Source organism: Pholcus phalangioides, unplaced genomic scaffold (genome assembly GCF_987345545.1).
Source record: "Pholcus phalangioides strain wild (caught in Gottingen) unplaced genomic scaffold, Ppha-v1.0 ptg000017l_1, whole genome shotgun sequence".
Taxonomy (NCBI): Eukaryota; Metazoa; Arthropoda; class Arachnida; order Araneae; family Pholcidae; genus Pholcus; species Pholcus phalangioides.
The window spans coordinates 22450094-22462506 of NW_028301610.1; the positions used below are offsets into that span (position 1 = coordinate 22450094).

Genomic DNA, 12413 nt, shown 5'->3' on the forward strand with positions numbered 1-12413 from the left:
TCCATTTATTTGCCACCAAATGACACCATCTTACAGAGAGATCTAGAAGATCTGATTGATCAATTACCTCCACCATTTTTTCTTCTTGGAGACTTCAATGCACATAACATGATATGGGGTTCTAACAGCAACACCCCTCGTGGGGAAATGGTAGAACGGCTGTTAGAAGACATGGACCTTGCCATCATGAATGATGGCAGTTTCACTCATTTTCATCCCCCAAACAATAGTTTCACTGCAATAGATTTATCGTTATGCTCACCTTCACTCTTGCCCAACTGGTCCTGGTCGGTTGATCCGGACCTCCACGGGAGCAATCATTTTCCTCTAGTGGTTAAGTGCCTTGATCGAAGCCATAGCATACCTGAGGGTCCTCCTCGGTGGAAGCTTGTGGCCGCCCGATGGGCAGACTTCACGGTCAAGGCAGAAATCACGGAGGATATGGTTTCGCAACCCGACGTCGACCACTGTGTCGACCTTGTCACCAGTTGTGTCATCTCTGCAGCAAATGAATCAATACCCAAAGTCTCCTCGAAACTTCCTAAATTTCCTAAACCTTGGTGGAACCACGAATGTAATCTTACTATTAAAGCACAAAAGAAAGCATGGAGTAGGTTCCGGCGGTATCCTACCCATGACAACAAGTTGGCATTTTTAAAAGCAAAGGCGATAGCGAGAAGAACCAGGCGCCAGGCTCAACGCGAGTCCTGGCAAAAGTTTACCACGGGAATCAATTCATCTACTTCATCTAAAGTCATTTGGGACCGGATCCGAAAAATCAATGGTCATTATCAGTCTCATCCACTTACCATTTTAAATACCAATGGCACTATCATCAGCGATGTGAGGGATATTGCGGATACCATCGCCGCCCATTTCGCCGCTGTCTCCAGTGATGCGAACTGTCCCCCATCGTTTCATCCCATTAAATCATCAGCCGAACGTACATCGTACACCTTCCGGCCTTTTACACCGGAGGGGTACAATTCATTGTTCACCCTTCATGAACTGACGACGGCCTTGCAGCGAAGTCCTGACTCAGCTGTAGGGCCCGATGCTATTCATTATTCCATGATTCGGCATCTCTCACCAGAATCACTGTCACATTTACTCATTTTATTTAATCGGATCTGGGTCAGTCATTCATTTCCTGACACCTGGCGAGCAGCCATTGTTCTTGCATTCCCGAAGCCTGGCAAAAATCCTCAGCAACCTAACAGTTACAGACCTATTGCTTTGACCAGTTGTTTGTGTAAGCTCATGGAACGCATGGTCAACTATCGCCTTATGCACTACCTTGAGGTTAACAATATTTTATCGAAACGTCAAAGCGGCTTTAGACGGTTCAGGTCCACAACATGCAATCTATTACGCCTTGAGACATCAATAAGACAAGCATTTGTGAAGAGGGAGCATATGCTAGCCATATTTTTCGACATAGAAAAGGCCTACGACCGTACTTGGAGGCACGGAATTCTTTCCGACCTCTATAATAGCGGCTTGCGGGGCAACTTGCCCATTTTCATTAAGAACTTTCTTGCTCGCCGCATCTTCCAGGTACGGATCGGAAGCACATTATCAGCTCCCCAAATTCAAGAACAAGGTGTACCTCAAGGTAGCATTTTAAGTGTAACACTTTTTATTTTAAGACTCAACGGGGTGTTGAACCAACTCCCGTTGTCAGTCACTGGCGCACTCTATGTGGATGATCTGTTGATATCTTACCAATCAGTGAATATGAGGTCAGCCGACAGACAATTACAAACCGCTCTCAACAAGATTAGCAAGTGGGCTCATGATAACGGCTTTTCATTCTCCGCTGACAAGACTGTTGCTATGCACTTTTGTCGGCGTCGAGACCTACACGATGACCCACAGTTGTTTCTCAATAACAATCTAATACCTATTGTAGAAAATACTAAATTCCTCGGCATCACATTTGACAAGAAACTCACTTTCAAACCTCAAATTGCGCAATTAAGAGCTCGTTGCATGAAGACGATGAACCTCTTGAAGGTCATCTCTTCTACATCGTGGGGAGCTGACCGTAAGTCGCTCCTCTACTTATATAAAGCTTTAATAAGATCGAAGCTCGACTACGGCTCCATTGTATACGGGTCGGCACCTCGGAGCTATCTGAGTGTGCTCGACCCGGTCCACCATCTCGCCCTACGGATTTGTTCAGGAGCTTTCCGGACGTCTCCAATGGAGAGCCTGTATGTCGAATGCAACGAGCCATCACTGACATCAAGACGCCAGCAACTTTCCTTGAAATATTTTATCAAGATGAAGTCTTTTCCAGATCATCCACTTCATCGTGTCATTTTTAATCCCTCATTTCATAGACTATTTGCTGCTCGCCCTTCATGTGTTCCATCTTACGGTCTTCGTATGAGGGCACTTGTGGAAGAACTAGAATTAGACATCAGTCGTGTGGCCCCAGTTGCTTGGCAACTGGCACCATGGGAGCAGTCTCTGCCAGATGTCTCTCTTTCATTATCATTATACCCTAGAGCCACCACAGCAGATGTCATATATCGACAGATATTCTTTAGGCACAGGGGTAGGTACAACAGGTACTTCCCCATATATACCGACGGTTCCAAGAGCCCTGGCCATGTCGGTTGTGCCTACATCTGCTGTGAGGAGACATCTTTCAAACTTCCAGACACATTCACTATATATTCGGCAGAACTGTACGCAATCCTTCAGGCTCTACGTCATATACGACGCAAACGCCACCGACGATGCATCATCTATAGCGACTCTCTCAGCGCATTACAAGCACTGTGTTCCTGTACGTTTCACACTCATCAATTCATTCATGCCATTTTTCATGAACTGCATTACCTCATTCATCATGGTACCACAGTAAAATTTTACTGGGTACCAGGTCATGTAGGAATACCGGGCAACGAAAAAGCAGACACCGCAGCTCGAACAACAACTAACATTGACAATAGCCTTTTGGTACCTGCCAGTGACCACTTCTCAATCCTCCGGGAAGTGATGCATCACCGCTGGCAGGATCATTGGAGCCATCAGATAAATAATAAACTTCATGCCATCAAGCCCACACTTGGCCATTGGCGTTCGAGCTGCAGAACTAACAGAAAGGAGGAAGTTCTGCTTGCCCGGTTACGCATAGGACACAGTCGCCTCACACAATCATATTTATTATTACGAGAGAGTCAACCAGAGTGCCTTCATTGTCAAAGTCCATTGACCATTGCTCATGCTTTTACTTGTTCACATCATCGTCATCATTTTACGACCGCTTTTGGTCATAGTCATCTTTCACTTCATGACATTTTAAATGACAATAGCGATGCATCTCGCATTTTTAAATTCATCAAAGCCATTGGTTTATACGACAAATTATAGTTTTTACAATTTATGTCATTGTTTTACGTTTCATGTTCCGTTTTATGTTTTAGTTTTTTGACATGACAGAATGACATTTTTCTCATTTTTATGTCTTGCTTTGGCGCAGTTTGACCAAATTGGTCCTTGCGCCAATAAATTGAAAATCCAATCCAATCCAATCAAAATTCGTGGGATAGCACTTGACGTACTGCATCTATTGACGCTCTTGAATTTTGCCTGCTTGCTTTATATCGGTCCCAAGACGTTCGTCGTGGGACGCAATATTAAAAAATCTGTGATAGTACTCTACGTACTGCATCTACTGACACTATTGAATTTTATCTGCGTTGTTTCTGTCGGGAGATATAGCGTGACAATCTAAAATGGCAAATCGGCGTCTGGGGCCCAAGACGTTCGTTGTGGGACGCAATACTAAAAATTCTGTGATAGTACTCTACGTACTGCATCTACTGACACTATTGAATTTTGCCTTGAAAAAGACCCCCTCCAGCGCGGCAGGTCACGCCCACTGGCGCATGCGCATACGCATACGTCTATTTAACCGGAAAAAATAGAACCATTCGTATTCACTTACCAACTAAATTACTAAATCCCAACTAAATCGCTTGCGCACTTGCCAACTAAAGCCGTGTAAACGGCCCTTATCGTCTGCATACATTGTATCGTACTTGGCAATTAAAAATTAAGTTACCAACTAAAGCGCTTGCCTCGTGTAAACGGGCCTTAAGCACTTGCACAACTAAAGCACTTGCCTCGTTTAAACGGGCCTTAAGAGGTGCTGGTCAGCATAATTCAAGGATTTTTTCCTAAATATCAGAAACATCGAAAGGATATGGGTTTTTCGAACGGAAGACTTGATAATTGTGAAGTATTGGCATATGAAAGATATTTATTCTTGCAAAGGATATTTCTGGATATTTCAAAATTACAATAGACAAGTGAAGTGAGTCCAATCTGTGTCATGGGGCTCAGAAGTTTTTTGATAATTGAGATCTGGTTATAATTTTGGAACGTACGTACTCAAATTGGTAGTCAGGTATAAGGCGCTGTCTTCAATTATTAAAAAGTGAGAAATAAAAAATCTTCCCCCCCCCCCCACCTTGAAATTAAACTTTTGTCTCATCTGTGTAATAATAAGCCCAAAGCAGAATGCTTTGCATTGTTCTATAAGGAACTCTCGGCTGACTGGAAATGTTCTTGTTGTTAATCTAGTAGACCCCATAGAATTTCACACTTAATCTTGTGCACCCCTCAGAGTGTGTATTCAGGGCTGCAACTAGATGCTTGGTCACCCGGGGCAAACACGCATTTTGCCGCCCCCTTGTAATACAAATGCAACACCACAACAGGCAAAATGCCCAACGAGGGTGCTGAGAAAAAGATGCCCATAACAAATATGGATGTCATATATTTTAAAAATACAGCAAACCCAATTAAAAATGCAATTAACAAAAATTATAAACAATATTATACATATGATAAAATATTATACAATGCCCATAAAGAATATTATGGTTGTCTTATTCTAAGTATGGATAGCTTCTCGATTTACCCCAACATGTTTATTGTACTTCTTTTTAAACGTGTCAATTGTGTTACATTTACTACCTCCGGGGGTAAGCTATTCCATTTATTAACAACCCTATTAGAGAAAAATTCCCTGCGACACCATAACCTCGCATTGTCCTGTGGTGAGATTCGATTTGTATTTTATCTCACAGATGGCGGCGGGGTGTAATGTGATAGGCCTCCTCGTGGTGCACCCTGGGTAATGCTAAATCTATCACACGTCATTGTCATCGCTTATTTGTGCTCATATCCTTCACTTTCAATAGCCAAGATTACATGTTTTTTCTACACAACTTACAGTACTTGTCTTGCGTCTTGTTTTGTCCTGTATATGTTTATGTCTTGTGTCCAACCCCTCATTGTGGACCCCGCTTAGGCGGGGAGGGGTCCTCCCAGACGGGGCGTTGCTTCTAGCGTATGCTCTGTCTGGGACGCTGTCTACCTGCGTGTTTGCCGTGCGTGGAGACCCGTAAGGCTGGAGATGGGGATCCTGGTTAGCCTGATGCGCTAGCTTTGGCCTCGGATTCAGCCGAAACGGGAGGCTTGGATTAGCCCCGTCCAGGTCAATCGGCTGTGGTCGCCTCGGTGGCTGAAGGGGTTACACTACTGGGCAGGTAGAGGGGCCGGGCCTGCCGGACGTCGTTGAGGTTTGTTGGTGCTGCTTCACGACGATCTTGGATCTTGAACGCGTCTGCTCGCCTGCTTTGGTGGTGTATAGCTCCCACCTAACCTGACGTTGCTACTAACTTTCACCGGTTACGTGTGCGCGTCCCCTCGTAGGGCTCCATGGTGGGCATGGTGGGTGGGAGTGGAACAATACCCATTCAAATATGGGAAAAAATCAAAATGCACCAAAACGTCAAAGAACTGCTTCAAACCAAACACATGTCACTGTAACTGCTTCAATTTCATCAACTGTCTCATTTTTCTTTCTGCACTCTTCAGATAACGAAAAACCGCTGGCCAAAGTATCACTATTTGTAATAGATAAAGCTCTCTATGGCACAATTGGTACCTTAAAATCGGTGAAGGCCCTTCGTTCAGGAGACCTTCTCATCGAAACTAACACACCTAAACAATCCGAACTCGTTCAAAAGCTCACATCTCTCGGAGACATTCCAATAACAGTCAAAATCCATCCCACGTTGAATTATTCACGTGGTGTCATTTCAGATAATAACTTAATTAACATGGATGAAGAAGAACTAACACAAGAGCTGGCGTCTCAAGGCGTAACATCTGCCAAACATATTATGAGCCGCAAAGATGGCAATCCAGCTCCCACACGAAACATAATTCTCACATTCTCATCACCAACATTGCCGAAAGATATCAAAATAGGTTATTATAACCTCAAAATCCGGCCATACATTCCTAACCCTGTTCGATGCTTTAACTGCCAAAAATACGGCCACTCACGAACGGCGTGCCGCAGCCAACCCACCTGCGCAAAATGCGGTGAGAAGGACCACATTTCGGACAACTGCACTAATTCACCATTCAAGTGCGTCAATTGCGGTGGCGACCACCCCGCATTTGACAGAAAGTGTCCGAAATGGAATGAAGAAAAAGAGATCCAGAAGTTCAAGGTCCTCAATAACATCTCATATATCGAAGCACGCCGTCGTATAACCTCAAACCAAACTCCAATAGGTAATAGATCATATTCTAATATGGTAACAAATCCATCATCAGCTAATATGACTAACAATGTCACCAAAGCATCCGTAACAACTCAGACTGAACCAATAGCTGATACATCAACTCAAACATCATCATCTAACCAACCGTGTAATAGTTGTGGCTGCTGTTGCTCCGCTGGTTTCCGGAGGGAGTCCACTACCTCCGAAGAAGAAGTGGGAAAAGCAACGGCTAACACATTCAAAATAACTACAGATACTAAACCAAAAATCAACTCTGCAAACAAATCGAAAAAGAAACCATTCAAGACCGGATATTCACGAAAAGCTGTACAGAGAGCGCTCAAATGTCCATCCATGAAGAATGTGTCATTAATTGATGACACATCAATTGGTGACATGGACCTTGACAATAGATCAGATTCCGGTACTACTCGCCGTAAACTAGACCGGAATAAATTTAAAGATCTTGAACCGTCTACTCCTACTTAATTTATAGCCAACATAATTCAATGGAACATTCGTGGTCTTAGATCCAATTACGAAGATCTCAAGGATTTGATCAATCACTATCATCCTGTTTGCGTGGCACTCCAGGAAACTTTCACGAAGCCCTCGGAGACATGGAACATCAGGCGACATTCCCTGTTCCGTATCAATTACGATGACGGGAGTAGAGCTTGCCGCGGTGTTGCTCTGCTGGTTCCACATCATGTGTCGTCGCGCGTTCTAACGCTGCGCACGAACCTGCAAGCCATCGCGGTGGAAATCTCTACCGGCCTAAGAGTTACCATTTGTTCCATTTATTTGCCACCAAATGACACCATCTTACAGAGAGATCTAGAACAACTGATTGATCAATTACCACCACCATTTTTTCTTCTTGGAGACTTCAATGCACATAACATGATTTGGGGTTCTAACAGCAACACCCCTCGTGGGGAAATGGTTGAACGACTGTTAGATGACATGGACCTTGCCATCATGAATGACGGCAGTTCCACTCATTTCCATGCCCCAAACAATAGTTTCACTGCAATAGATTTATCGTTATGCTCACCTTCACTCTTGCCCAACTGGTCCTGGTCGGTTGATCCGGACCTCCACGGGAGCAATCATTTTCCTCTAGTGGTTAAGTGCCTTGATCGAAGCCATAGCATACCTGAGGGTCCTCCTCGGTGGAAGCTTGTGGCCGCCCGATGGGCAGACTTCACGGTCAAGGCAGAAATCACGGAGGATATGGTTTCGCAACCCGACGTCGACCACTGTGTCGACCTTGTCACCAGTTGTGTCATCTCTGCAGCAAATGAATCAATACCCAAAGTCTCCTCGAAACTTCCTAAATTTCCTAAACCTTGGTGGAACCACGAATGTAATCTGACTATTAAAGCACAAAAGAAAGCATGGAGTAGGTTCCGGCGGTATCCTACCCATGACAACAAGTTGGCATTTTTAAAAGCAAAGGCGATGGCGAGAAGAACCAGGCGCCAGGCTCAACGCGAGTCCTGGCAAAAGTTTACGACGGGAATCAATTCATCAACTTCATCCAAAATCATTTGGGACCGGATCCGAAAAATCAATGGTCATTATCAGTCTCATCCACTCACCATTTTAAACACCAATGGCACTATCATCAGCGATGTGAGGGATATTGCGGATACCATCGCCGCTCATTTCGCCGCTGTTTCCAGTGATGCGAATTATCCCCCATCGTTTCATCCCATTAAATCATCAGCCGAACGTACATCGTACACCTTCCGGCCTTTTACACCGGAGGGGTACAATTCATTGTTCACCCTTCATGAACTGACGACGGCCTTGCAGCGAAGTCCTGACTCAGCTGTAGGGCCCGATGCTATTCATTATTCCATGATTCGGCATCTATCACCAGAATCACTGTCACATTTACTCATATTATTCAATCGGATCTGGGTCAGCCATTCATTTCCTGACACCTGGCGAGCAGCCATTGTTCTTGCATTCCCGAAGCCTGGCAAAAATCCTCAGCAACCTAACAGTTACAGACCTATTGCTTTGACCAGTTGTCTATGTAAGCTCATGGAACGCATGGTCAACTATCGCCTTATGCACTACCTTGAGGTTAACAATATTTTATCGAAACATCAAAGCGGCTTTAGACGGTTCAGGTCCACAACATGCAATATGTTACGCCTTGAGACATCAATAAGACAAGCATTTGTAAAGAGGGAGCATATGCTAGCCATATTTTTCGACATAGAAAAGGCCTACGACCGTACTTGGAGGCACGGAATTCTTTCCGACCTCTATAATAGCGGCTTGCGGGGCAACTTGCCCATTTTCATTAAGAACTTTCTCGCTCGCCGCATCTTCCAGGTACGGATCGGAAGCACATTATCAGCTCCCCAAATTCAAGAACAAGGTGTACCTCAAGGTAGCATTTTAAGTGTTACACTTTTTATTTTAAGACTCAACGGGGTGTTGAACCAACTCCCGTTGTCTGTCACTGGCGCACTTTACGTGGATGATCTCTTGATATCATATCAATCAGTGAATATGAGGACAGCCGAGAGACAATTGCAAACCGCACTCAACAAGATCAGCAAGTGGGCACATAATAACGGCTTCTCATTCTCCGCTGACAAAACTGTCGCTATGCACTTTTGTCGGCGTCGAGACCTACATGATGACCCACAATTGTTTCTAAACAATAGTCAAATACCAATAGTAGAAAATACAAAATTCCTCGGCATCACATTCGATAAAAAGCTTACTTTCAAACCTCATATTGCACAATTAAGAGCTCGTTGCATGAAGACGATGAACCTCTTGAAGGTCATCTCGTCTACATCATGGGGAGCACACCGTAAGTCACTCATTCACTTGTATAAAGCTCTAATAAGATCAAAGCTTGACTACGGCTCCATTGTATACGGGTCAGCACCTCGGAGTTATCTGAGTGTGCTCGACCCAATTCATCATCTCGCTCTCCGCATTTGCTCTGGAGCTTTCCGAACTTCTCCCATGGAAAGCCTCTATGTCGAATGCAACGAGCCATCACTGACATCAAGACGCCAGCAACTTTCCTTGAAATATTATTTCAAAATGAAGTCTTTACCAGATCATCCACTTCATCGTGTAATTTTTAATCCCTCATTTCATAGACTATTTGCTGCTCGCCCTTCATGTGTTCCATCTTACGGTCTTCGTATGAGGGCACTTGTGGAAGAACTACAAATAGACATCAGTCGTGTGGCCCCAGTTGCTTGGCAACTGGCACCATGGGAGCAGTCTCTGCCAGATGTCTCTCTTTCATTATCATCATACTCTAGAGCCACCACAGCAGATGTCATATATCGACAGATATTCTTTAGGCACAGGGGTAGGTACAACAGGTACTTTCCCATATATACCGACGGCTCTAAGAGCCCTGGGCATGTCGGTTGTGCCTACATCTGCTGTGAGGAGACATCTTTCAAACTTCCCGACATATTTTCTATTTACTCGGCAGAGCTGTACGCAATCCTTCAGGCTCTACGTCATATACGACGCAAACGCCACCGACGATGCATCATTTATAGCGACTCTCTCAGCGCATTGCAAGCATTGTGTTCTTTTACTTTTCACATTCATCCATTTATTCATGCCATTTTTCATGAACTGCATCACCTCATTCATCATGGTACCACAGTAAAATTTTACTGGGTACCAGGTCATGTAGGAATACCGGGCAACGAAAAAGCAGACAACGCAGCTCGAACAACAACTAACATTGACAATAGCCTTTTGGTACCTGCCAGTGACCACTTCTCAATCCTCCGGGAAGTGATGCATCGCCACTGGCAGGATCATTGGAACAATCAAGTTAATAATAAACTTCATGCCATCAAGCCCACACTTGGCCACTGGCGTTCGAGCTGCAGGACTAACCGAAAGGAGGAAGTTCTGCTTGCCCGGTTGCGCATAGGACACAGTCGCCTCACACAATCATATTTATTATTACGAGAGAGTCAACCAGAGTGCCTTCATTGTCAAAGTCCATTGACCATTGCTCATGCTTTTACTTGTTCACATCATCGTCATCATTTTACGACCGCTTTTGGTCATAGTCATCTTTCACTTCATGACATTTTAAATGACAATAGCGATGCATCTCGCATTTTTAAATTCATCAAAGCCATTGGTTTATACGACAAATTATAGTTTTTACAATTTATGTCATTGTTTTACGTTCCATGTTCCGTTTTATATGTTTTAGTTTTTTGACATGACAGAATGACATTTTTCTGATTTTTATGTCTTGCTTTGGCGCAGTTTGACCAAATTGGTCCTTGCGCCAATAAATTGAAAATCCAATCCAATCCAAACAGATGGCGGCACTTGTAAAGCCGACGCCATCCTATTGTGACGCGTGAAAATCGGGGAGAAGCGATCGAACAATCAAGAGCTCAACATGTCGCTCCGTCGATTTTTTTATTTTGTCTTATGTTTCGTGGTGTAAATAAATAATTATTTTAAGAAATTAATCAATTATCCTGAATCCATCATTTTATTCAAATCACGCAACCTCATAACCCAAAGTATGGTGACCGCGGACTTCAAACAAGTTCTAGTTTCTTCACTGCAGCACGAGGCAATCTACTGGCGTTTCCCGTGAGTGAACTTTCGCTTTCCGGAACTTGACATCACTTTTCCTGGATTTTCAGCATGGAAGTAAGTGCCGTTCAGGTACCACTTTTTAACCACCATGATCCAGCGCTGTGGTTTATCATGTGTGAAAGCACTTTCGCTCTCGCTGTTCCGAAACCGATAACCGAATCTGTCACAAAGTACAACTATGTTGTCGCGAATCTGCCTCCGGAAAGTGCGGCTCTTGTCAGAGACATTCTCGTTAATCCGCCGGCCACGGATCCGTATGAAAGGCTGAAATTGGAACTTACTAAACGGTCGAGCGAGTCGTCGTCCACTCAACTTCGAAAGCTCTTAACATGCGGGTCATTGGGAGATCGGAAACCATCCGACATTCTCCGCGAATTGCGACGACGAGCGGAATCGCATTCTGTCTCCGACAAATTGCTGATGGAGCTTTTTCTCCAACACCTACCGGCATCAACTCAGCCCATTCTCGCTGCTGTCATTCCACTCGTTCTCGAGAAAGCTGCTCAACTCGCCGACAAAATTCATGAAGTGAACCCTCAGCATGTTGACGCAGTTGAGAAACCGCAACAGCCGGATTCCGTCGCGCAACTTCGGGATGAAGTGGCTCAGTTACGCCGCGAGTTGAAAAACGTCCTGCGTTCGCGTAGCAACTCTCGCCAACGTACCTCACGTGCACGCAGTCCGCATCCACGATCGGAAAACTGCTGGTATCACAACAAATTCGGCAACAACGCCAAAAAGTGCGTGTCGCCGTGCAAGTTTCAAAAAAACGGGGCGGGCGAGGAGTAATTGCGACATGCTCCTTGCCACAGGCATCTCGTCGCCTTTTTACCATGGACAGAAATTCCAAAATTCGATTCCTGATTGACACTGGATCCGATGTTTCTATCCTTCCAGCATCACCATCACAACGACGCTGCGACGCCACTATGAAGCTCTCTGCTGCTAATGCTTCATCCATTAGTGTTTATGGTCAAAAGAGGGTGACATTAGATTTCAATCTCCGTCGTAATTTCACTTGGACTTTCCTACTGGCTAATGTTTCCACACCCATCATTGGGGCAGACTTTCTGTTCAACTTTGATCTTGTTCCGTATCTCCGACGACGATGTTTACTGGATAGGACAACAAAACTCAATGCTGACTGTGATCTTCACATTGGAGAAGTTCACTTAATCA

General features: G+C 44.5%; 1 protein-coding gene across 1 annotated transcript; it reads left to right on the plus strand.

Annotated features, from left to right (window-relative positions):
* The first annotated feature begins 11345 nt into the window (after positions 1–11345).
* LOC149072554 (uncharacterized) lies at positions 11346–12023 on the plus strand. Its single transcript, XM_089247236.1, has one exon. The coding sequence runs from the start codon at positions 11346–11348 to the stop codon at positions 12021–12023; it is 678 nt and encodes a 225-aa protein (XP_089103362.1).
* The last annotated feature ends 390 nt before the right edge of the window (positions 12024–12413 follow it).